Source organism: Enoplosus armatus, chromosome 4, assembly GCF_043641665.1.
Source record: "Enoplosus armatus isolate fEnoArm2 chromosome 4, fEnoArm2.hap1, whole genome shotgun sequence".
Classification (NCBI taxonomy): domain Eukaryota; kingdom Metazoa; phylum Chordata; class Actinopteri; order Centrarchiformes; family Enoplosidae; genus Enoplosus; species Enoplosus armatus.
In genome coordinates, this window is record NC_092183.1 from 6,008,152 (window position 1) to 6,034,880 (window position 26,729).

Below are 26,729 nucleotides of genomic sequence, written 5' to 3' on the forward strand. Positions count from 1 at the left end.
TTTTGGAGACGGCAGTAGTATCACATCAGCGGAGGCCCGTCAGTATTAAATCTTAGTGTTTGCTTTAGTTTGCACAATTTCCTCGCACAATAGCAGTGTTGTTGATTAGTTTTGATGCCCGTTCAAAAAAAAAAAAAAAAGATAAAATCCCCCATCAAACGGAAAGTAAAGTGCTCGTGCAACACTTCTGGTTGTTCTCGAGGCCAACAAACGGTTTCTAAAAAAGCACTTTGATTTTTGAGAAGACGGAGAGAAGAGAGGGAGAGAGAGAGACGACGTGGCAGTGTTTGTCAACACCTTGGAGGAATGTTCTTTAATGTTGGTACATATCTGAGCCATAGTCCCCCACCCGCCCACACACAGAAACCCCTTTGTGAATATATCAAATACTGTCATTTGAACCGGTTACAGAGCAGCACGGAAACACTCTTCACAACAAGAGTGTGTGTGTGTGTGTGTGTGTGTGTGCGCGTGTGTGTGTGTGTGTGTGTGTGTGTGCCGCTCTCTTGGTTAAAGATGGGACAGGCCGACAAAAACACTCAGGGAGGGGGAGGGGAGGAGGGGGGTTACATTGCATGAAAGAAGCCGTCGACAAGTGTTCATGAGTGCACCTTTATACAGGACAATTCAAGAGTGCCCAGTGGAGAGAGAAAACACAACTAAGCTCTAAACATCAGAGAATTCCCGTTATGATGAAAACACATAACATCAGCTCAAACTCTATGCCACATCGCTTTAATAAAAAAAAGCTAAAATTAAAAAAAAAGCATCATTTCTGTACCAAAACCCATCATTCACCCTCGAGAAAAAGGATGTTTCGACAAATAAAAGTATTTAAAATGACCGTTAACGTTTTTTTTTTTGTTTGTTTGTTTGTTTTTTTGCTATACACATATCCAGTGCTACACGATCAGCGTTTTAAAAAGCGGTTGAATAAATAGACGATAGTACCACGATGCGTGAAAAGGCCAACGGATGTCTGAGGGGAGACCTGAGGAGCTCCCCCTGTGACAAAAGAAGAAGACAGTTCAGAGCAGCAGGTTTTTTGGAGATCCCTGGTGAGGCAAACTCGGCAATGCCAGCCTGATTCGACAGATTCGACAGTCCACGCAGGAAGAGATTGTTGTTTTTGTTGGGACAGCAGAGCGGTCCGACGGTCCCTAAAGGGTTGTACAAAGGTCCCTTGCTTCGGATTATCTGAAAAGAGCGACAGAAATTCCCCCTCATCTCCTCCTTTTGTCCGAATTTATCCAAAAAGAGTCGTTTCCGGAGAGGAGGAAGGACTTTAGTGCTGCAGCTGAGCTCTCCACCATGACAGTGCTGAACTAATAAATACTTCATGTAAAAATGAACATCCACCACATATGAGAGAGAGAGAGAAACAGAATGCCACATGCTTGAGTCGTGGTCGTCGTAGAAAAAGAAAGAAAAAAAAACGGAGCCAGACCAAACGAAACCTGAACAGATCGCACCGAAATCACAGGGAGGAGAAGCATATTCAGCCGGCATTCCTCTTTTTGTTGCAAGCACCAGTCCCTCAGACCACCTGACACACACACGCACACAGACACACACAGAGACACACACACACACACACACACACACACACACACACACACACAGACACACAGAGACACAGAGACACAGAGACACAGAGACACACAGAGACACACAGAGACACACACGCACACACACCTTTTCCCTTGTTTCTGCCTTGGTCCACCTACATATGACCACATGTCTATAAATGTGGCCTCTCCCGAGCAGGTTTGCAGACCGAGCATGGCGATGAGCTTTTGCTGTGGGCATCAATGCAGTCTATTCAGGAAACAAGCAAGATGGGGGGAAAGATGACTCGGACGACAGAGGGTTTAAAATCCGGCCTGCTATTTTCCGCTTTTCTTTGGCACAGTGCCTCTCTTGGCCTGCCACAGGTGGTTGTGGATGGTCAGGGCGTCCACGCTGACCGACACAGTCTTGGCAGGGATGACGGTGAACTGCTTTCGGTCCGAGCTGTACTTGTACAGCTTGTCGATCATCTTCTTGCTGATGCTCTTGGGTCCTGTGCCCGTCAGCTTCTGTATCTCTTCGGTGTCGGGGAAGTACGAGTAGAGCGCCCTGAACTGGCAGCCGCCGTCACGAAACAGGATCATCAGATGGTTGGACTCGCACTTATCCAACTCCTAGTGGGGAACGTTATTAATGTGGCATTAATATAACACTGAGGTATATTTACGTAGTAGGTTCATCAATGCAAGGCTGCAGAAGAAATACCCTTTTTGTCCTGAAAGACTTTTTTTTCCTTAAAAATTTTGTTTGTAAAAATTGGGGAGACATCTTATATTTGAAGACATTTACATTCACAAAAGCAGATACTTTTGAAAAGAGTGAGTACCTGCTCTTGTGTTTGTAGTATAGCATAGAGACTTTCTCCGTGTCTGTCAATAGTGTGTGTGCGCAAGCTAGAGTTAGTCAACCCCAAAAATGTCCATCCAGTAAGCCTAGTTTAACCTGGTTTTCTGGAGGCTCGTGTTACAGGCTTTGCTGTTATGAAGGAAGTAAATTCTTACGAGTGGAAAGGTGTTTCCCTCCTCTGTACCACAAAAATGGACCAGAGAAAGACACCTGCCACGTTGCCAAGATAGCAGTGTCACAGAATTTCATGTAAGACGTTGATGGTGAGTACAGTCAGACGTACTGAGTGTGACATGAAATGATACCAGCAGAAGCAAATTTGGAAAAATTCAGACCAGAATATCTAACAGTCTCCAACAGAGTTAATTTACACAAGATTTTTTAACAACAGTGACTTTCTATAAACAGGTAAATCATAAAGCAGATATTACGTTGGTGTATGTCTGGCAGAGAACTGACCTCTAGGATCTGGTTCTTCTGAGGCTCGTTGACTTTGCCGGCCAGGCAGCAGTGGGAGATTGCATTGTGGATGATTGGCTTGTTCGACTTGGCGCTGGGCTCCTTGAATAGTTTAGGACCTGAAAAAGGAGAAAAGCCAGTTAGACCACATAAGAATTATGTAACACATAACAAGAGAGAAAGTAATCAGGCAGTCAGATGACTATTAATTAACTGTCAATAAGTCTACGTCATGCAACATCTTTATCTTTTTGTCAACTGAAAAAACACAACCACTGTTCTGTAAAATAGTAACACATCTGACAATAGCTGAGAAAAATATTATCTGTGCACGAACCAGTATATTCAGCCATAGAAGTGATGGAAGATGCAGTGGAGCCGTTGTCCCAGTCTCTTTCTGCAGTTCGACTGTTGTTGCGACTGCCTGGAAACGACTCCACAGAGTCACAGCTGGAGGACATAATGAAAGGAGGGCACGTTGAATAGAAAGGATGACATGATGACATTTTTTGTAAACAGAAATTACTATAAATACTGCAAATCTTAAAACGTAAACTAGCAAACTGTGAGCAGTTTACCGCTGGGAGCCAGCCCCTCCAGAGTTGACGCTGTCGGCCTCGTTGGTCGCAGCGGAGGCCAGGGACAGACTTGAGCCTGATTGGGCGTTGCTCAGGTTGTCAGCTGTGTGAAACAGAGAGCACGCCACTTAAATCTTAACACACTCAAATATGACACTTGCTGCGTTAAAACAACTTTGTTTTATTTTATTTGTTTGAATTTGTTTAATTCTTAATTCTTTTTATTAATTCTTATGATTAAGACGTGGTAGTCATTGTTTGAGGTGAAGTCCACCTTCTCTGCAGGAAACCCTGAACAACATCCTCAACAAGCCTAAGTGATACTCAAAAACTCAAAAACAATGGGTTAAAAATCAAATACTGAGGGACAAAGACATTGGTGTCAGAAATGAACCCCAGTCATAGTCGTATTAATAACTGTAAAACAAATGAAGCGCCGCATGCTGAGACATGTACAGAAAAATGTAAAAGCTAAATGCCAAACTGATGATGTAACATTCTTACGTGTAGAAGAGCCCTTGGAGAAATTATCGCTGGAGGATTCCTCTCTGAAGACAGTCTTGGGTCTGTGTTTCTGCTTCGGTTTGGGGGTTTTGGGCTTGACAAGGCCTTGCTCCTCGAACATCTCCTGCTGCTTCCTCCGCAGATATTCCTGCTTTATCAGCTCTCGCCGCGTCTTCTCCTCTTCTTTACGCAAGCGGTCCTCCTCAGCCTTCCGTCTAAAATGAAAACAAACTCCTGAATTTAGGGGTCTTTTTTGGAAGAATAAAGGAATCTGATGCCAACGTTGGCAAAAAATAAGTTACCTGGCTTCATCTCGTTTGAGCTCAGATTCGGCTTCTAGTTGTTGTTTACGGAGTCGAGCCTCCTCAGCTTTCTTCTGCTGCTTCAGCAAGAACGCTGCTCTCTTCTTAGCAAGCTCATCCTCTGCCTTCTGCTCATCCTAGAACATGGTGGGAAAAAAAGAATAATGGACCATCACTTGCACATTTAAGTATGTAATCAATTTTTAATTCAGTGCTGAAATGAATAATGAATGGGTCGATCATCAGAAAACAATGACTGAATTTTTCAAAGGTGGCTTTAATCTCTTTTATTTTGTCTGTTGGGCAGACAAAAAAGGCAACTTTATTACATAGGCCCTTGCGAACTGAGATGGGAATTAGTAAATATTTCTAATATTCATGTAGTAAATTATTACGTAGATTAATTTAAAAAATGACCATGTAAAAGATGCATCAACATCAAAATAATTATTAGAAGCACCCCTACTAACTAGTATATCATCAGCTAATAACTAGACAATTTATAAAATCATCAGCACTGTAATAAAAACTAAAAAGGCATTACCTTGAAGAAGAAGCCCATGACTGACTTCTGCTCTCCATCCTCTCCTTCTGTCGTTGTGTCCTCAGTAGCCTCCTCTTCCTCAGGAGCTTTCAGGTCTGACATATCCACCTCAATCAGGTGGGCTTTGCTGCGCTGCATCTCCTCTGATGGGATATTTTCTTTCCCTGAACCGTCTGAAGAATTGAGCTCAGACTCTCTCATGGTGCTGGACAGGCACTCGTCAAAGGACACTTCTGGAGTAACCACTGCCGTCAGGTCCACTCGAGTCGGTAGGCGCATGTTTGCCTCGTCACGAAGTCGGAAGGTGGCGCTCCTAATGTGGCCAGAGCCCGGCCTGTCGATTGTCTCTCCTGCTGTGGGGTTTCTGGGGCTGTCGGGCAGCTCTGTCCTGGGGGACCTGCCCCCAGATAACTGCCTTGGGTGTGGTAAAGTCTCTGATCCACTCTGGGTGGGGGTGATGGTCCTTGTGGCCTGCCGGCTCTGCTCCTTGGCTATTTTTAGCTCTGATGGTTTGGACCTGGAGCTCCGGCCTGAGCTCAGCTTGGGGGGTTTCCGGGTGGGGGCAGTGCTAGTGCTGGAGACGTGCTCCACAAAGTGAAAGCTTGCCCCCGACTTAGAGTCACCGTTTTTGTCGCTGGTGAGAGGAGGAGGTGGAGTTGCACTTGGGGGGGGCTGTACATTCTGTTTCATCAACATCTCCTGCTGCAGTGACAGCTGCATCATCTGTTGCTGGATGCTGCCAATGGCGTCATTCAACAGCTCGATGGAGCGGCTGCACTCATTCAGGTCCAACTCTTCTTCTAGATAGAAGCTTCCGCTGGTCCCTTTCTTGTCTGCTTCTAAGGCACCTGGCGGGGTGGTTCCCTCCCCCTCTTTGCCCCCCCTCAGGGCATCAACACACATATCATCTTTACTTGACGGTCCTTTCTCCCCACTGGGCTCATCTTTCGTGATGTCAGCTTTAAGTGGGTTGGGTAATGTGTCACTCTTGCCTCCACCTTTCTTTACAATGTGCAGGAAGGCTGCCTTTCCCAGCTTCTGCCTCTGCCTCGCCGACAGAACCTCCATCTTCTTCTTCTGGTGCTCAATGGCACGTCGTTTCTCCTCCAGCTGCATACGGAGCTGGACAAGTTCAGAAGCCAGTACATTAGCACCACCGCTACCATCTCCTGTACGAGAGCATCCTCCCAAGGGTGAGGAGGGGCTCTGGTCTCTTTTCAGCCTCCAGGAGGAAGTCAGGGGCCCGCTGCTCTCTGATCCGTCTGGAGTGGTCCTTTGGGAGCTGGAGGCACTGGAGCGTAGGTCGTGGTTGCTGCCGAAGCGCTGTTGCTGGGCTTTGCGCTCAGCGAAGGAGGTCATACGCACACTGCCACTGGCCATGCTGCTAGCCTGGGAGTGAGCGCTGAGGCAGGGGCTGGAGCGACCGCTGCCACCGTTCATGTCTTTGTCCTCATGCTCTTTCACATTCATGTCCTCTTGGAGTTTGGCTGATTCTTCTTCATCATCATTAAAGGCTTTCCTGGGCCAGTTGGGGTCTTTAGTGGTAACAGCTTCATCCAGATCCTCTTCCTCTTCATCCAGGTCTTCCAGCTCAGCGTCCAGGACCTGGCCAGACTTTGGTTCCTCAGAATCTGAATGCAGGTAGAAACCCCCGGTTGGCTCTCTGGATGAGGGATCCACACTGCTGGTAGCAATGGGCCTGAAACCTGCCTGACTCTGTGGAGGCTCCGCTGACAAGTCTGCCTCCTCACCTGAAGGGGTAAAGGTTTGGTTCAGGCTGCAGGGAGCTTTCCTACGAACGGCTGATGTAGATCCATCTCCTCGGCGTAGAGAGCCCCTTCCTAAAGAGTGGTGCCCCTCACCACTCTCCTCCTCCTTGTTTAGGCATACAGACTTCTCTTTAGCCGTTTTGAGCACGGCAGGCATCAGTGGTTCTAGGTAAAAGCTATCTGGTGCAGGTTTGGACTCAGTGGAAGGTTTGGGTGCCACCGTGGCAGTTGCTTGCGTCCCGTCAACCCGTTTGGGGATGACGGGACCATCAGTCCTAGCAACCGCCACCAGAGTTTCTTCCTCATCCTCAATGTTGACATTGCCAAGGAGGCCATGGCCGTTGACTCTGCGCATTGCAGCCTGTGGAGGCTGGTGGACAGAAGTCTGGTGTTTGGGTGTGACAATGACATTGGACGCCAGGCTGTCCTTACTTATGGAGCGAGCCAGACTCACACTGTCACCAGAGGCCATGTCTGCATCGCTGTCTGTGGCTGAATGAAACATGTAGGGGTTCAGTGTGGACATTGGTCTGCAGAAGGAGAGAGAAAAATTAACTAAGCATGATATACAGCTTACAATATATGGAATTTGTATTCTTTCTTGCATATGATATCTGGTTAGAATCTGAATTAATAAAACATAAAGCAAAGAAGGTGATACTGTGCACATCCAAACCCAGTTGGATACAGATGCAGGACAAAACCAGATGTATGAAGGTTCCACATCAGTTTTTACATAAAATAATAGTGATAGTAACCGATACATTAAAGAAATTACAACTCTTAGGTAGGTACCTCTGCCTCTTGTCAGGCCATGCAACAACAGAGCCTCGGGGTTGTCCGTCCATCTGAGTCAGGGAGTTGGAGCGGTTTCTGAGACCTAACCAGAAACACACACAAGCATTGTGTATAGATATAAAAACAGCTGCTGGTCACCATCATATAATGACAAGTTGAACACAACCCTGTATCTTTTGTTGGCATTCAGGGTAGTATTTTCCTTACCTGCACCCTCTTCTCCTTGCTTTTGTTGCCTCTGTCGCAGGGGCAGGAGTGGGTGGGAGGGACTGAAAGTTGGACCCCCTTTACTAAAAAAAAAAACAAAAGAAAAGAAATTAGTTACTTTTAGCAGGTATGCAAAATCATAACAGTCATTCAAAAACTATTAGCAGAGCAGATTAGCAGAACAAGTCTTTACTGGATTAACAAAGCACACAGGTTAGGCCCAAGACAACACAAGACATTTTTTCCCCAAACCAAATACATTCAGTTATAGTTCAACGCAGACACAGTAAAAGCCAAATATTTTTGGCAAGCAAGTGGCATGAAAAAAATCCTGTAAAGTCCTGTACCCTTTAAGATAGCCAATCTAAAATTTCAGTCCAACAATGCACACAGACAAACACACAATGCAAAAATAAGCTTAACATTGTGCAAATCATCATTACATTTGGTGAGGGAGAAGACAAAGGGTTAAATGTGGAGGTTGACATGGGAGTGAAGGTCAGACACCGCTGCATATCTACCCATTCTTGTAGAGCTACTGTAACTGGTTAGGAGACAGGATCATGACGAGTCGGAATGAGAAGGAAAGTGAGAGAAGACTTACAGGGGGTCAGTGTCTTCAGGGTGCAGGAAGTACCTGTTACAGACTTCTGGGCTGCTCTGGTTATCAGCCACACCAGGGCTGGCCAGGAAACTGCGCTTGGTGGCGTTGGAGATAGGCACTGATGGGCGGGCACTCTTGGGCTGAGCTATGGCTCGAGCTGAGGGGAGGAAGAAAGAGGTATTAATCATTTTAATACACGCAGTGACTGATGCTGGCTGTCATTAGAAAAGCTCAACCCGGGACATTAACCAGGATGTACTTCTAATTGTGACGCAAATAAAAAAAATGCAATGGTTTTAAATGCAACTTCCAATGATAAACATGATATTTTGCTCAAAAGTCTTGCTTTTGAAGAAAAAAAGACACAAACAATATACCAGTTTCAGTTATTTGATCCATGTTGAAGGACTGGTATGGATGGGCACAAACAAAAACAGTTATACTTATAATCTGCTGCACTGTGAAATGTGAAAACTGTTCAATCTAAACTTGGATATCATAGCTGCAAGCTCAAGTGGGTAGAAAAAGGTGACCGTACCCCCCAATACCCCAAATAACTTTTTCTCTCATTAAAAGGGGACAAGTTTGCAGCTATGTGTATCACATGAATTTAATGTCGTGTTTATGTTTTGTATTACATAATATTTGTATTACATATTACACTACATATAGTGTAACATTCATATAGTGTAGTAATCACACAGATGCTCACCATCTTTGAACTCTTGGAGATCTCTAGGCTGGACAAACTCTGGCTTGACAGTCTCAAACCACCAGAAGAGTTCAGCAATAAACACCATCACATTGTGCTACACAGAGAGCACAAGAAACATGTTAAAAAAGACACCAAGAATGGTTATCCCCACCTAGTACATGTGTTTATGAGAACACAGTATGTTAGTTTTTGTACCTTGAGCACAAGCGGCGAGTAGAGCATGTCCTCCGTCGTCAGATAGAAACTTTTATTCAGATACTCGTTGGCGAACTCTCTGAGTAGCTGGATGTTGTACAGGCTATCAGCGATGGATGGTACTTCCTTCAGGCAAATATCTGATCAGAGGGGCAGAGAGCAGGTCAAATCAGGACACGACTCAAAGACCTGAAGGCTATAAATGTCACACTGACTGGACTGGGACAGTAAGCCATGTGCAAGTGCCAAAAATAGTATCACACATGGATATTAAATTCAATGTGTTGGCAAAGAAAGTTTGATGCTCTTTACGAAAAAATTCTTGAGTGCAACTGATAATTAGTGAGATGCAGATATTGAACGTGGGTGTGCGAGTGTGTGAAAGCATACCCTCCAGTTTCATGAGGTCTGGGCAGTAGCAGTGGACCACAGTGAGCACCGCAGCTCCGTCACAAACATCCCTCATCAGGTCTTCCAGCAGTGGGAAGAAGGGTAGCTGTCGGCCTGAAGCGTGCTCCCGACGATACCGTACCTAACCACCAGGGGGAGACAAGAGGGTTTTATGAGAAGGAAAGCCACAACAACACATACCACCATGGTACAATCAACAAATGACGCATCATAAAACATCCTAAACGCAATGACTAGTGCCACAAGAACAAATCTCTTCTGGTGAGATTCACGACTGAACTAGTCAAGGCATATATTGATCATGGATGTTTCGGCCCCAGTTAATGTTCTAGGCTATCAATCTAAAGATCAGATCTAGGTTCTCCCCAGGAGTTTCAAAGCAAAAGGTTTTTTTTTTAATATGTGATGATACTCCTCGATCAAAAGCAGGTTTAATGTAATTTCCAAAAGGAAATGATGCTGAATGATAAAATCACGTGGCATCATTATCACGCAGTTTAGGGAGAACCCTGAAGACCTGGTTGTATGAGGAGATGGAGGTGGGGGTGTTAAAGCAGTGATATGAACAACACAGAGTGGATGGTCAGCCTTCCTCAGGGAAGGCAGCTAGCGGTGGAGCCCAGGAAAACTAGGCAACGTGAGCCAGCTAACTGGGAGGGAAACTGGGGTAATCACTGGCCTGCTTATGGGAAATGAGTGTGTGGTTAGTACAGAAACTCACACACCCCAGATGCATTAGATACCTACTCTATACAGCTGTAAGGACGGACATTTTCAGTATTTATTTCAGTTTCCTCAATTCAATTATCAAATTGATCAAGCACAAATTAACTAAATACAACAGACCCAAATGATATAGGCGACACATGGTTACATAGGCATGTACACCCATTATAGAAACTAAAAATGGAGATCCATTACAGACCTACTTGTGATTTGGAGCAACACAAATATAGACTGCAGAGGATGCTAAAGTAAACTGTACTGATTAGTACTGCTGCTTGTACCTCTAAATGGTTTACAAATATTCACCTTATACTTGGAACACCACTCCCTATCTAATGACTAATCAAACCGACATTCTCTGTGACATTTGTAAACAAGACACAAAATTAATCAGTTACTTAGAAATGCGGAGAGGTGTGCAAGATATTTACATCACATGATGCAGATGTAGGAATGACGCCAAGAAAGCAGATATTAACTTATCGTAGATAAAATAAAAACTTTGTACAGAATAAAGCACAGAAATACCAAACCAGGTTGAAATAATTTAGAAACAGTGACACCATTACATAGTTAGTCCACCAGAGAGCACTGACAAGTTGATTTTTCAACAATAAAATGTCACACAAAACTCCTTAAAAAGGAAATTTAAGGAATCCGTATCAAGATTTTGTTTATGTTGTGTGTCTATGCAAAAACAAATTACTACTGGACGATATATCGCAGAACTCTCAAATATAAAAATATCTGCCTCAAAAATGCATTATATGTCAGACTTGACTCAAATGAGAAAACACAAATTTGTCAGTGACAATTAAACCCTTTAATAAAGAGAAACATTTTTAACACAAACTGAGGAAACATGCCAAACTAGGGGCGTTAATAATTAACCGTTTAACTATTAACCAATAATAAGAATTTTAGCTGATTAATACTATGAGTTAATAGCCACGATGTTGCTCCTAGGAGACGATTATAGCACCCCTTCATCAAGCTAATGACCCAGAGGCAGAGGTGGACATCTGTATGAGAGACAATCCCCCCTCATTGGATCCTGTTGTGGAAAAGTATTCAGACGTTCTTCCCAAGGCTGGTTGCACTAGCGAGGTGCTATCTCTGCGTTCCCCGGACATCGGTACCATCTGAACCGATGTTCTCCACCGCAGGTCTCACAGTCACGCACCAGTCTAACCCCACAGCATGTCGATATGTTGCTATTTCTGAATAAAAACCAGTAGACAAGCTGTCCGTGAGTGAGGACTGAGGCAGGCCTGGCCTGTTTATTTTATTTTAGGACTAAGCTGAGGTCTGAATAATTTGACTACAAGTTTTGTTAACCTGTCGGCTGTTTTTGATCATTAATTAGCATATTACAAAGTCTGGCTTCTATTTATTTTAATAAGTTATAAAATACTTTTCTACACGGGAGATCTAGGCTGTTATGTCAACTTAATGTTCTATACAATGGTCTCAGCGCTGTTCAATGTGTGTCAGTCAAGGATGTGTGAATCCTTATGTTCTGTTGTTGTTTGTGCTGCTATAGCACATATAATGTAAAATTACAAAACCTGTGCTATGCCAAACCCTAGGACGGGTCTGGCGAAACTAGGAGACAACCATGCACAATTTAAAAAGATCACAAACATTAGCCATTAAAAAGGAGAGCAGCTAAAAAGATCAGGGTATCTAAACACTTGCATCTACAGTGTGTTGGGAGGCTATTCCACAAAATTATACCAATTGTACAGAGACAGCTTTTGTCACAAGTCACAGGTGAAACTACCAACCAACCTTAAGGAGCTCTACTACAAAATTAGTTCAACACATGGGGACCTCTCCTCACTAAGAGGGAACACTGTACCGCTTCGGAGAGCTCCTCTGGCTCCAGCATGCAGTGGGCCAGCTCGTGCATGACATCAGGCTGACACACACACAGAGAGCAGAGATACTGTCAGAGGAGACCGTGGGCACAGAGGAAACAGTGTGTGAGAGCAGAAGAGAGAGACCGGAGGGGGAATGACAAAGCAGATCAGTGAGAAGGGGTGACCAGGGATGGGACTGCGAAGCAAAGGAGAGGTGTTGGCATGGATTTGCTCTTATTGTCACTGGGCAAGCAAATACCCCACACACACACACACACGCACAGCGAATCCACATGGCCTACTTGAGCTTGAAATGAGATAGCACACATTGCAAAGCTAAAAGAATATCTTTTGAACACTTCACAAAGGTCAGAATATCCTTACACCTGTGTGGCATATTTGCTACAAGGAGAAAAAAAAGAAAAAAGAAATGGCTGTCAGCTTTCTCCCCCTTGCTGACACATTGGCTACAAGCAGCGCAAAATGAGCTTGAATGAGCCATGGTGGTGTGTGCGCACATCAACACAGAACTATGCGTGCAAGGGGGAGAGCAGGAAGAAAATGGGGTTATGGGGAGAGGGGGGGGGCTGGCATTCAACTTACAGGGACTAGCTTCCAATACCATTTGGAGGGAGACTATCCAGTTTGCAGGGATAAGAGAGGGGAGGGAGGGACAGATGAGGAACAGGAGCAGAAAGATTAACAAGTCAGAGGTCACAGACAAAGGATTGGATCTGCTTCCGGTTTAAACAGAGAAAAGAGAGCAGGGTCAGAACAACTCCGAAATGCCATTAGGGAGAAACATTCCTTATCAAAACTAAGGATCCTGCTGTTGCCTTGAACCAATTTTTTTCTTGATAAAGATTTTGTGGTGATGACACCCACCTGGGTTAAAGACTTAATGAGGAAAAAAACGATTTTAATATAAAAGGAGATACTTCTAAAAGTCCCCAAAAGCCAGAAATATGGAGCTACTGGCAGAAACCTGTTGGTTGTTTTGGCACTGGTATTCTTGGTTTTAGGATTTCTCTCCTGTAAAACAAGCAACTGGAAGACACTGAGCGGATTTACCTTTTGGTGGCTGGGGGACTCCAGGGGGTGGTGCTTGACTTTGTGCTCCCTTTCTGTAATCTCCCTCATCTTCATGTTCACCTGAAGAAGAAATAATGACACATTCAGTATGTTTACATGTACTACCCAGAAAAACCAGGTTATGCAGATAATTGAAGAGCTCTGTAGTAACCTCATTACTGTAAATATGCATATACATGCAACAGGTGAGTACTGATTACTCCCCTAACCTCAACCTTATTTTGGGAGATTGCTTACTTGTTTTACAGTTTTTTTTTCTTCTTTGGTGCATGTGTCTGTGTTGGAGCAGACTAACATGTCAGTGAGCGGACAGACAGAGCACAGCTCTTCCTCACAGAATAAATGTGTCTGAATTGTACAAACAGTCAACTATTTAGCAGTGGAAACTGGGTTATTTAGAGTTCTGGAGGCTAGTTTGTGTTAGTTTCACTTTAAGTCTGACTTTGGATGGAATGACTTTAAATACGAGGGTGCATTGCTACGTGCAGTGACTTCTCCTTTCCCACTCTGCTTTTACTTTCTCAGTCTATAGTCTTTTGTTATGCCCATGCATACTCGCATAAAGCTGATTAGAAACCCAGTTAGCTGTATACATGGTATAGAAGAAATCAGCGTTCTGCAGGAGAAATCTACTTGGGGAAATCTAATAGTTTTCTAATCTCCTACCCCGATTCCAGTAACCAGGTTTTTTGTTTATATGGAATTTAAGGAATAGCTTCCTGGAGAAAGCTGACTGTTAGCTAGTTACTAGTCTTGCATAGCCAGACCTATCTCCACGCTTCGGAGAAAGGTCCGGCTCAACCCATCATCATTCTAGTATATGAAAAATCTCTCTGGTTTGTGTGTATTTCTTTAAACCAGTCACACTTGTCTTGGCAAAGGTGCTCTTACAAAACAGTAACACGCAGATAGCGGAAGGGGAGGAGAATGCCGACTGCAATAGTCGGCCAATGGCAGACTTATCCCAACAGCCTACATCCAGTGAGTCAGACTACCCAGTTACTTAAGTGCATGTAAACAAAATGACTGACTTATCACGTTTTGTCAGCAACACTGATTAGTCAAGGGACAGAGAATTAAACAGCAACAATCCTGATAACTGTTGAAGTCATTTATCAAACAAAAATGGCAAACATTTGCTGATACTACCTTCTCAATGTGAGGATTTGCTGCTTTTCTTTAGTAGTAGTAAATTGAATATCTTTGGATTTTGGACTGTTGGTCCAACAAAACAAGCCATTTGAAACTTTAACCTTCAGCTCTGGAAAATTGTGATGGACACTAAAGACCTACTTGTATGCACTGGCCTTTTAGGCCCACTAATCTTTTAATTGGGTGCCGAGTCTACAGTTCTGTACTTGCCCTTTGTTGTTTATTGTTGCCGTTGGTATGTTTCTCTTTTAATGTCCTTCTGTATATCACTTAAGCTTAAGCTGTGTTTAAATGTGCTCTATAAATAAACTTTATTTACTTACTTATCTTTTTTGTTTTTACATTTTATAGGCTAAACAATTAATAGATTAATCAAAATGATTTAAAATATATATTTATATAAATATATATATACAGAATAAATATAATAAATACTGTCCATCACAAACAGACACTTTCCTTTTCCCAGACAGTGATAGTGTGGGACATTATGATGATTAATGGACACACTGAGTCATGGCTTTCGCTGCCTTGGGCCTTCAACCCATTGAAAGATGAGTGCAACCTGAGCCTGGGCCTCTTGTGTGTGCACCAGATCCACACTCCTTATCTGTTGGCCCGTCTCTGAGTACTAGTGAAATACATGCCTCAAGAAAACAAGTCACCTATGACATTTAGGGAGTAAAAAGGCTGGACTGGATGTATAGAACGTTGTTGCTGTAAACGTTTTTTTAAATATGTACTGCTGCGTTTCTTTAATTGTACCTTCATTGCTTATGTCTGTGGTGTGTGTTCAAACCTTGTTGATCCAGAAGACCATAGCGTCCTCCAGGTCAAAGGGAAGCTCCTTGGAGGCACTGAAGGTAGAGAAGCGCTTGACAGAAGCCACCACTTTCTCGATGCTGATCATCTCCACCGTGTAAGCCATCATCAGGGCATCGATCATGGGCATGTGAGCACTCTGGGTGAGGGAGAAAGAAAAACAGAGGACAATTCAATTTCATTGGATTTTTTTCCCCTCAGTTTCCAATGCAATTAAGATCAAAGCTGGAGGCAAAGAAGCTGAGATTGCAATGTAATGCAGATTTATCCAAACATAACACAACATAAAATGCTATGAAGCTTATTAGTGTGGAATATGACCTAATGTACACGTTTACTTTGTAATTCCAACAAGCAATGAAGACTTCCTGCTGACTATACCCTGTGAAAAGTGAGAAATTATCACCAACTATGAAACATCACTTGGGGCAATTAATGTTATGAATCTCCTTCAGACATGTTTGGACGACACTTTGTAAGAACTAGTTTGTTCCAAGCATATCCATATAAGTAGATTCTGGGATGTAACAGTCACTATGGGGTGTGGCTAAATGGATGAGATTAATGGATAAGGGTACTGTCATCAGAGCTCCAGTGGGACAATCCTGAGGTTACTAAACAATTGTGTAGCTTTAAATAACCTACCATGGTTTAATCAAAGGTGAAACCTCTCATTCAGCACAACAGGTGTCCACTCTTAGACCAGCTCTATATGTCCTAATGAAATCAAGAGGCCCAGCAGGGGTATCCCTACTCCAAGTGCCTCACACCAGGTGCCTACCAGTAAAGATTCTGCCTCTTGATAGCCAGGGTGGGAATTAACACCAGCAAAGTACTAATAAATCTGCAGGCAAAACTCAATTTTTGTAATAAATCTCTTTTTCTAAATGTCATTTTATGTAGGAGTCTGTTACTAGAAACCATTATACAACAAATATATACATGCCATTGCTTTGTGTAACATGCTGCTAGCCTAATCCAATTGGTAATGCAAGTGCACAGAGATTAGGCTCGTTAACATAACGAATGAGAGCTATTCAGAGCTTTCACCACAGCAGGGCCGACATGGACACAGACAATAACAGTGAAAGTCTACTTCCAGAGAAATTTAGACTGTAATATGCAAGACAGGGAACAGTTAATACATGAAGGCTAAAGGCTGCTCAAGTTCTGCTGGCTCATTGGATCCACTCACACAGCAGCTACTGTTCTGCTCAGCTCTTTCATGTTTTTAAAAAGGCAATTTAAGCATTAAGGAAATTCCAGATAAATGCTTTGTTCCTTTTAGATTGGTACATCTCTGTTCAGAACTACTGTTGCTCCGCCTCCAATTAAAGGATAATTCAGGTTTATTAAAACTAAAATAGTTATGATACACTGTACTCATCATTAATTGCTGAGATCTGGGAACACTGTGACGTTTCTTGTCCAAAAGGACAAGAATAAGTTTGTTTAAAACCTGTATGAGTGACTGACTGCTTGTTTTACCATGACCGATAGGTGATATTGGTTTATCACAGCTACATCTTTATCGGCATATGACAGGTGATAATTACGGACAGCACATATAAGACTCTACATTGCTTGTTCATCAGTCAGCACTGACAAGTTTATTAAACTTAAAATGTCCTGCTCAGCAAGTATTTTGGTCAAATATTTTTAAAAATCTAATCTGTGGAGTCCATATCCAAAATACTTGGTCTTTTAAAAAGAAAATCATAATAATATAAAAATAAATCTTAAATATTAATATTGGCTTGAAAATCTATCAGCTAGCTTTCATACATAGGAAAATGTCAGTTAAATATGCAGTACAATATGAACAGAAGAGTCCTAACATAATGTATGTGCAACATAATAATGCAGCAATAGAAAATATGAATGACTCAAATTCAATGAAAAGGTGCACTGCATTTACCACCTACGTGTCAATAAGCAGTGCTCAAAAAATAAATTAAAAGGGCAAATATAACAGCATGATGTGCTGTTCAATCTTTTGTTCTCCTACAACACTCACTCTGCCCTTCATCAGCGCAGCGTGGCGCCCCATGGGGAGCAAGGGCTGCTGTTGCCCTGAGGTGTAGGTTTGTGTGTGTGTGTGTGTGTGTGTGCAGTACACACACACACACAAAAGTTTAAGTGGACTCAAGAGGATGGCTAGCTAAGGTTTTACTAGCCCCAGCTGTTGCCCCAACAAGAGTCAGACAAGGTGCAGAGGAACTGTCTGTAGGTGCAGAATCCGTTTCATTCACACACACACACACACACACACATAGAAAAATGGGAGTTGCTATGGAAACGCCTTGTCAAGTCAGCAAACTGGGAGGGGGGTTCCAACAGTGTACCAGAGATAAGCGGTGTCCTGCTCAGGATTTTCCATCTCCTCTCCAGGCTTTGTGTCTGGCTGCTTACACACAGGCCTGCGTGGATTATTTTGTCAGGCCGCTAGCAGGAAATGCAGACGCACATCCCAGACTAGCCAGCCTGCAGAGAGGAAGTCTGCTCAACACCATTGCTGGTTTCCATGGTAACAAAAGGGTAGGAAGATGGCTGAGAGCAAGTAAGCTGGTTGGTGTGCATTCTATCCTGAAGTGAAGTACTGCTGGTGAAATTGTGAGACATCGGATCTCATTACCACAATTGGGGTGGGTGCTCTGTACTTCATTCACTATGCTCTGACGTGGTGCTGTTGATTCAGGTGATGACCCAGAGGATTACACACAGAGGACATTTAACCTGTTTAAGAGCTGATCTGTGAAAATATTATACTAGTAGGATGAACACAGAAAGGGTCAGTAGAGCCAAGCCACCAGTTTCCTGCATAAGCAGAAACCTTTCTCTCATACTTGTATTTTCTCCAGAAACAAAATAATGAACGGCAGGGAGGCAAAGCTGGATAAAAGACATTTAATCTGGGCATTCAAGGACAAAAAGGGGAAGAAAAGTGCCAGCACTCAGCAAATGCTCTTAACAGATTGACAAAAATGTAGGTGAGAAAAATATCACAGACAATAAAATCCATTCTAAGAAGCATTAGCACAAGAGTAACCCTCTTAACACTGCTGCCCCTGATTAAACGGCCTGTTCTGAGAGGGCACAGGCCTCAATTTTATATTAGGATTTGTATGTCATTTTTTTATTACTTAAGTGTTGGCATTTTCTCATTTATTCACTCAACTGAATTACCATTAAATACCAAATAAATTCCAATGAAACTAAAGCTGAAACACTTGGTGGTAGTTTTAAGCAAAAATGCCAGAAATACATTTGCCCCAGCTTCTCAGTGAATATGTTCTTATGGAATAGGTTTTCTGGACTGTAAACTTAATGTCTTTTTATGTTTTGGATTGTTGGTTTGACAAAACAAGCAATCTGAATATGCCAATTTAGCCTTTTCACTTTTTTTCTCCCCTCAATTTTCTGACTTTTAAAGACAAAACAATCAATAATCAAAACAATTGCAGATTAATCGATAACAAATCAAAAACGTTACAGCAGCCATAAATGAAATGTGATTAGAATTAATATTGGATTGTGGTCCATCCCAACCTGTTGCCCATTTACAATGTAAAAACAAAAGACCAGCTTTACTATAAAATTGCCCATAAAAAATGAGAACAGGTTCTGATATTTGGCTAACGATTAAGAGAAAGAACAGATGTGGAAAACTATAAAAAGTGTTTTTAAGAGAGAAAATAAGTCTGGCCAAAAACCTCCCAAGACAGGCTGGAAACAATATTGCCATAGCACAATAACAAACACACCACAAACACGAATCACAGCCCTATCTTGCATGACTGCCCGAACATGACTAGCACGAGTAACAATCAAATTCCACCTTTTAATTTGAATAAATCAATGATAAGGGAGCAGCCAAATCATCTGGAGACTGTTCCACTGAGTCAAACAGCAAAACATGTCTGAAACTCACATATACACAGTGTATGTGAAATGTTATGCCTATCCACAAGGTTTTTAAGTTACTCTACACAGTAGATAGAAACTTCCCAGAGTCTCAAACGCAGCTGAGATTGATTGCACTGCTGGATAAGGATGAAAGCAGTAGCCTCTACTGATTTCACTGTGGTAAGATAATACATCAGAAGCAGGAAGAGCTGCGGATGTTACAGGTAATGTGCAAAGTTGTTATAGCTTCTGGCCTGGTTTCCTTCTTCTCTGACAGGCAATCTGTGCTACAAGTTACATTTTGCTACTGCAACATCATGGCCTGCCTGGTGCTGAATGTGTCTATACTTTTACTGTACAAACATCTCAGTATTATTGACTTCTACTTTCACCAAGAGCAGCAGCTTAAGTTGAAAATGGTCAATTAGTGTACACAGAGATTTAAAAATTCTAATTTACAACTCAAGTAATCAATTAGGATACCCACCCTTTTTTCAGGCGACTACCAACACGTCTATCCAAACCTTAAATTTATCCACTCACCATTTTGATGGGCATACAGGCCAGGTCCTCATCTGTGACGGGTGTATCATCACTTTCCACAACATATATGCCCTTCCTCGATAGAGACTGGATGACGGACAGGTGGGACTGAAGAGATGCCGCCTGCTCTGTCTTGAGGATGAGGGTGCAGACACGGCAGTAGAGCTCGCAGGACAGCAGCAGGCGGATGACAGGCGGCTTGATGTGTTCCTGGTCGTACTGGTCTGTGTAGAACGGATCCCTTAAGTCCTCTGGAATATGGTCTGCAATGGAGACAGTGGTTAGGTAAACCATGTGGCATTGCCATGTGCTCCTAAAGTAGTATGTGTAGTTTTTTAAATTGTGACCTGGATTGAAAACAGACATAAGGGTTACCTGGTAAGGTAACAAAAGAGTAAGATACGATATGATGAAGTAGGAAAAACAATGGTGCCTGACGAGCACTAACACTAACATCTCTGTCTGCCTTAGCCTACACCCATCAAACTTCTACAGTGTCAACAGGCTACAGGAATGTGACAAAACACAACACTTTCCATGTAATATTTGCTCTATGCTGGCTCCAGTTTACTTGGAGCAAACATGGCCATTTGTAATTGTAAGTCACAGCGTATTGCCTCAGGAGCACATTAGGAAACAGATCCTTGCTAAGTCGAGTCCTCAGTGAGACCAGGCTTCTCAGGTGACACGGTGAGCTTTGCCAGCACTAATTTAAAAAAAACTGGAGCCACAAAAACGTAAAGAAAACAATGACCTAACACAAGAGATTCTATTGCTTTGAATGTGGAGTCGCTCTCAAAACCAGAAGCCATAGCCATATAAGGGCAAGGGATGAAGCACTTGACTTCAGGCATGTACAAACCAAATATATACTGCAAGATAAACCACACATTGAGGCCTAAAATGGGTGTGGTGATAGAAAATAACCCTGTTCTGTTAAAATCTGTTTTGAACTGTGCCTGAGCTCCAGTAGCACAGCATAAGCCGTATGTGTGTATGTTCTTAGTGTCTGCTCTGGTTGAAGGGATAAAGGGAGCCACTCATCAGCAATCTCCTGCTCACAAAAACAGGAAGGCAGGCAGGCAGCTTCTTCCAGCTGCTTTTGTGGATGATAATACACAAAGCACAAATGTTGAATATGTTGACAAAGAATAATAAAGGATAAAACATGAACTAGCAAAGACAGATGTCAGTTTTGGATGCCCAGTTCTGGATGATTGAGATTCTGATTTTCTGTCACAGTTCCTGGGGAAAACATTTGCCTCTGTAATTCACATGTGAGACACAGGTAGGTCTCACATTTTACATTTGCGTGGTCAGATATAAGGGATTTCCCAGTTGTTTTTGTGGTCTTCATCATATTATGTTTGTGGTGATGTTTCAGTTAGTTGTATACATTTTGTGGTGTTACCCTGTGGTGCTGCAATATAACTAGGGTTGGATAAGATCACATACTTCATCATCATCAAGGTTAAGGTTTCTTGGTTTCTAACAGATTTAGTGTTTTTTGATCCATCCAAAGCAAAGCACTGCTCTTCACTCTTCCGATGATAGATGTGTTTTTATGTCTGCCTGTGCACAGTTCATCACATGGGGTATCACAGTCTTGTCATTTGCTGATGCCACTTAGGAAGTAGGGATGTCCCAGTCAAGTTTTTCTGGCTCTGATCATTAAAATATGCCCGAATAGGTTGACATCCCTATTGAGAAGTAATTAGGAGCCTTTGTTTTCATGCATTAAATCTCCCTGCTAATGCAACTATGAAGATTTGTTGTCATGTAAGAATGAGATTGCATAAAAGGTCTTAACTTGAAATGGTGATTTTAATATGATGAACCATGCAGCCCTTATGTCAGTAGCTGCTAATGCTCAGGATCACATTGATCCTCTATACTGCATTCCACATACATTACAACAACACAGGCCTCACCTACAGATATGCTGTCTGCCACCGTACATATGGTGCAAATAAGGATGTCATTGTACAACAGCATTAATCTATCATGCATAACACCCAATAGTGTGGGTCATTCCTGGAGAGCTGTGTCCGAGTATATAAACACAGTGGAACAGTGGGATTGATTGTATATGAAAACAAAGGGGTCTGGCTGGGGCGAGACTTCACGTTTGACTTCATTCCACAGACACTGATGTTGTGTGGCAGCTGCCCCCCACCCTCCTGCCACCAAGAGCCAGGCGGAAAAATATACTAACTGGGATGGGGCGGAGCATGAGGATAGGATGAGGTCTGGCAGCAAGACCTAGGATGCACTACAGCAGAGTCAGCCAACCATGATCAGCACCACACCACGCTCAGCACAAGCAGGGGAGAGCAGGGTAAGGACTAGCAATGTGCCTGAAACCATGATGATGGGTGCTCACTCTCGCTGGTGTTGTGTCTGGCTGTCGGTCACTCAGGCTGGGAGCAGCTGTGGCCCATTCAGAGGGCAGTAGGGCAGAAGCGCATGTACACAAACATAGACATGCATGCATGAAACTTAACAGGGACCCTACGCTGATGAATACGCACCAGATGCACCTGAATCCCTGACAACCCCCACATCACGTGATGACCGCACTTATTTATAATGGAACTACGTCACTTCTGTCATTGCACAAGCCAAGCAAACAACTGTGCAGCATTAGCATCATAGCAGACACCATATGAGCCATAGGGTGAAAATTGTGTGGCTAATATATTCAGTACCCATGGGAGGAAGATAATTGCGGCTGCACCTGAGTTGCCTCCCTCTGGATCACCAAAGCTTTGGAGCTACTGTATGCTTTTCTATTATAACTGAACAGCATCTCCACCCAAGTTCATCTATGATGCATCGTTTTTGTTTGCACAGAGATGTTGTTATGCTCTATCTTTCAGCCTGCATCTTAAGCACGGGCCTATGATGACAGACAGTGAATTACGCAAGCAAATGTCTACGAGCCTTGGTATGAACTGTGAGAAAATATGAGCCTTATTGTATTGAAGTATTGAACCTTAAGCAAATAAGGTTTAGAGCAGAGATAATAGCTTTCCATCCACAAACTGGGTTACCATTAAAACTCTAATCTTACAGTCATTTGTTTAAAATGAATGCTTCAGTGGCATTAAGAAATTTTTGTAATGACCACAGATATGAAAGAGATGGCAAAATACAAAGGAAAGCTTGTATGAGCCTCTGAAATAATGATGGATGATTTGACCAGAGACTACACTGATGCAACAGACATGCAAAGCAGTGAATCATGGGACATCAGATAGCTGAGGCTGCTACGATAACGAGAAACCATGTAGCAAATGAAAAAGGTAAATCGCAGCGTTGCAGTAAAACAATGGTGGCATACTGCGATGTTAATCCTGCAACATTTCAGAGGTTAAAATTGTATTATTTGAGCGAAGGCTCTCCGAGAAAAATTACATTCTCACGCATTAGTTTGTTCTCATGGTTACTGTATAGGTATGCACAAAGAAACACTGGACTACAGGGCCTATAATAATTCATAGTGTATCTAATCTGAAAACATGCCAGCACTGTACTGGTGAAGTGCGGGGGACACAGTCAGTGTTTCAACTAGAGTTTCACCAGCCACGCTCACTATTTCACCAAAGAACTCTCCAACTGGAGCTCCTAATGATGGCTGGTAAAAAGGAAAAAGAATCACCCACATATGACTGTTAATTGCAGTTAACTTCCAAGTGCTGATAAAAGATTTTCAGCAGACTCACTGGCTAGAACAACATAACAGGTAGCCACCTCTAGTTCCAACACTTATCTATGTTGTGTATCTTGGGAAGAACCACTATGTGCCAATGAGATATTAGCTACACTAATTGTGTTTGCAGCAGGGTGGAGTAAATATCAGAAACACCTCTCAATATAATTCCACAACACCACAAACTACAGCCAATAAAATGAACATAAAGTTGAATCAACATCTCTCTACATATTAACTTTCATGAAGGTAGGATTTATTGCAAGCATGCTATGTTAGTCTTAGAGGATAAGTTCACAATTTTTCAAGAGAATTTTTTTTTTTTTTTTTTTTTTTTAAACCCAAAACACTAACTTTGGAGGACAAACACTTGATTTGACTTACTCAGAGTGCTGAATCCACGTACAAGTTTCAGATAAATTTGAATACATATACTGTGAGAGACTGTGGCTTTGGTCCCCCATCATTGAAAACACATTAGGAATAAATCTTTCAATGTACACGATGAACAGGAAGTATGATTATAATAAGCAAACCCTGTTTCAATTTTCATATGGGCACCTATTGTTTTAAGACAGATTTAAAAAATGTCAACCTATCCTTTATTTGGTACATTTAGCTAAAACAAATTTTAAAAAAAGAAAACTGGCATGGACATGACTTCAATTATTCCCAAACTTCACATCTACAGTAAATTCATCTACACATAAAAAAACAAAACAAATAGTTAAATAGGTCTCTTCATCATGTACTTGACCAGCTGAGCCCAGGGAAAGAAAGTGGATTTGGGCATCAACAACACAACAGAAGACAAGCAGCGATAGTGCTGGGTTTTTTTTTTTAAGATTGCTAGTTCTACAGCCACAAGGAAACAGATCCTTAAGGGTTGTCCAAAAATCCATACAACTCAACTCAGCCCTGAAATTTATTCAACACTTGACTGTTGCAACCACAGACAAGACAGGAAGATCTGGCCTAAAGGCCCAGTTACTAATGCTGATACCATCTTAACGGGGAGTGAGTGACTGGCAGTGCAGATCAGTATTTTCCATGCACTGAGTACAGTCTAACAAATATAGCCTAATCCTCAGTGCCTGTCAGTCAGCCTGATTTGGGTTCAATCTCACTGGCCACCCTACAAGAATGGAGGGATGTGGTGAGTCAGTGAGGGAGGCTTCAGTTGCCAAGTGTCATGGGGGAATTAGTGTTGGCTCAAGTGCACACAAATATTTCTTTCTCTTGCTCTTTTCCTGTCAATGTTTCACCAACGAAGCTCTACACAATCTGCTGACACCAATATGTGGACAAGAGTAAACACATTGTTGCAACAATAACATCTGAAATAACTATGACAATATGCAGAAAACATGCTGCAGAAAGCGCTATCTCAACTTAGCTTAAACTCTCTTAAAATGTGCAACCTGTCCATACTAGTAGATACATAGATGTTATTTAGTAAGTAAGTCATATAGCTGACATATAGCTTAGTGTTTGTGTAGCGTGAATGTAAATTAAATTACTTACCAATGCCATAGGCTTTGGCAAACAGCCACCGCAGGTTGGCAGCTATTTTTGCTCTGGCCGAGTCATACATCTCCAATGGTACAACGTCCATTGTGCCTTCTGCAACACCAGTCAAATCCACTTTTCTCCTGGTACTTTCCCCACCAGCACACAAATCAACATCCATCCTTAAAAATAAAAATAAACATGATGTTACAGTCTCAATTATACTGAACATACTGCTGAGTAACAGACACAGCCAAATAATCGGAAATTAGCCATCCACAATCTGCCAAATTGCTATTCTCACTGGCATGGCTTGTTTGAGTGTCTGGATGCTCTATTAGAGTGATTCTTCAATAAATAATTAAATAAAATCCTCATCTGGTGTTGGTTGATTATTAAGGAAAATACTGTTTTGGGTGCTGCTGTTAATCCTCCCTTAAGTGGTCGATTAAGCTTACATCTGGTGGTTGAGACATAAGTACCAAAATAGCATCCTCACAGTCATGATCACATTCATTATGTCAAATGCTTGATGAGAGAGTGGAGACAGTGTCTTTGCAGTCACTGTACTCTAGTAGTTACATGAACCTACAGTGAGGCCATGGTGACTGAAAACATTGCTGAATACAAGAATTACACTTTTGGGTCATGATATACATTGTGGCAAGCACATTAGGTACTGTATTAGTCCACAACTGCAGAGCAAAAGATATCTGATGTTGGTCAGTAACTTTTTCCTACTCCTAATAAATTATCCCATTAGTTGCTTGATTAGAAATTGCTTGCAGAAAGTACATTTTGACCATGAAAATAAAAACAGAGTAATCTTACTGTTAATTGATAAAGCTAACTACTCACACTCTGGCATTGACAAACAACCTCAAATCCCGCAAAACAAAACTCAGATAGCAGTTGCCCAGTCTAGACTCACAACTAAAGAATATAGTATTTGCTGTCTTAATTACTTCCTTTAAATCTTTCTGTGCCAAGTCTCCTGTAACTCTTTTGATTAATCTAGGTCATCTTAGTGGGAGTTTCTTTGTCAGTTCTCTCTTGAAGCATTTTGTAACTTTGTTTTGAAAAGTGTTATTACTATTAAAGACGTGTGCAGTCAAGTAAAGCAGACTTATGTTTCTAATCAGTGCCTACATCAAACTCACAGCACTTTCACTTTCAATTGCCCCTTCAGGATGATGTCTTGTTTGGACATTTCCATTGCTTTGGCCTCTTTTTTTAACTAGACTTCAACACACTAGACAGAATTTCTATCTGAAATGTGAAATTACCAAAACAGTAAGAACACATCCAGTAGAGCATTTCTAATTAATTGATAGAATGGCAGTTTTGAGGAAAAACAAGTGCATATACCTGCTTACACATACTATGGTCCTATGGTATGTAACGTTTATTTCGCCAGAAAACTAAACCTGAACCTTGGTTAAGTGAATGTTACATTACCTATAGCATTAACTCAACGTTGCCTCACCACCTTACCATTATTTTACCATTAACGGCCCAATGCTGGGTTGTTGAACAAGCTAGGTAATTGCTAATTAATTGGATTAACTATAATTATAACGCTAGTATGCTGGTGTTACGATAACCGTAACAAGGGAATAACCGTTAGGTGACAAAGTACTCATTTGCCTAACATTATGTTAGCTAAGCGGCCATGCATGCAAATATAAAGCAGCTAACTAACTGGCTAACCGTTAGCTTGCTGGTGTGTACTGTTACAGGAGCAGCACTGCATACATCGGCCCCATGAATGACGTTAGCTAGCTGGCAAGACATTACCTTGAAAGGTGTGGTGTATCTTCAAGTCACCCTTTAGTTCCGTCGGGGTAAACAATTAACCAAGGACCTGCCTCGCTTTACAGTGACCTGCTGTGTAGAAAATACAC

General features: G+C 42.2%; 1 protein-coding gene across 2 annotated transcripts; it reads right to left on the reverse strand.

The window, feature by feature from the left end:
- Positions 1 to 1,602: 1,602 nt before the first annotated feature.
- Positions 1,603 to 25,006, reverse strand: camsap1b (calmodulin regulated spectrin-associated protein 1b). 2 transcript variants are annotated; one of them, XM_070903807.1, is made up of 18 exons: positions 24,841 to 25,006; positions 19,605 to 19,867; positions 15,133 to 15,294; positions 13,161 to 13,241; positions 12,693 to 12,725; positions 9,481 to 9,622; positions 9,091 to 9,230; positions 8,893 to 8,989; positions 8,214 to 8,337; positions 7,577 to 7,659; positions 7,367 to 7,451; positions 4,803 to 7,101; positions 4,259 to 4,395; positions 3,957 to 4,171; positions 3,453 to 3,555; positions 3,212 to 3,324; positions 2,875 to 2,993; positions 1,603 to 2,183 (listed from the first exon to the last, which is right to left on the reverse strand). In XM_070903807.1, exons 1-18 carry the CDS (start codon positions 25,004 to 25,006, stop codon positions 1,887 to 1,889), a joined length of 4,659 nt encoding a protein of 1,552 aa, XP_070759908.1. In that variant the 3' UTR covers positions 1,603 to 1,886. The 2 variants fall into 2 exon arrangements, with proteins under 2 accessions (XP_070759908.1, XP_070759907.1); XM_070903806.1 differs by having other exon boundaries at positions 8,181 to 8,337.
- Positions 25,007 to 26,729: the final 1,723 nt, after the last annotated feature.

Excerpts from the sequence above, each read along its gene's own strand:
- camsap1b (XM_070903806.1), bottom strand. The coding sequence starts at position 25,006 with ATGGATGTTGATTTGTGTGCTGGTGGGGAAAGTACCAGGAGAAAAGTG. Across the intron at positions 19,868-24,840 it reads TGCCAAAGCCTATGGCATTG|ACCATATTCCAGAGGACTTA; the intron begins GTAAGTAATTTA and ends TCTCCATTGCAG. Across the intron at positions 13,242-15,132 it reads TGGTCTTCTGGATCAACAAG|GTGAACATGAAGATGAGGGA; the intron begins GTTTGAACACAC and ends TTTCTTCTTCAG.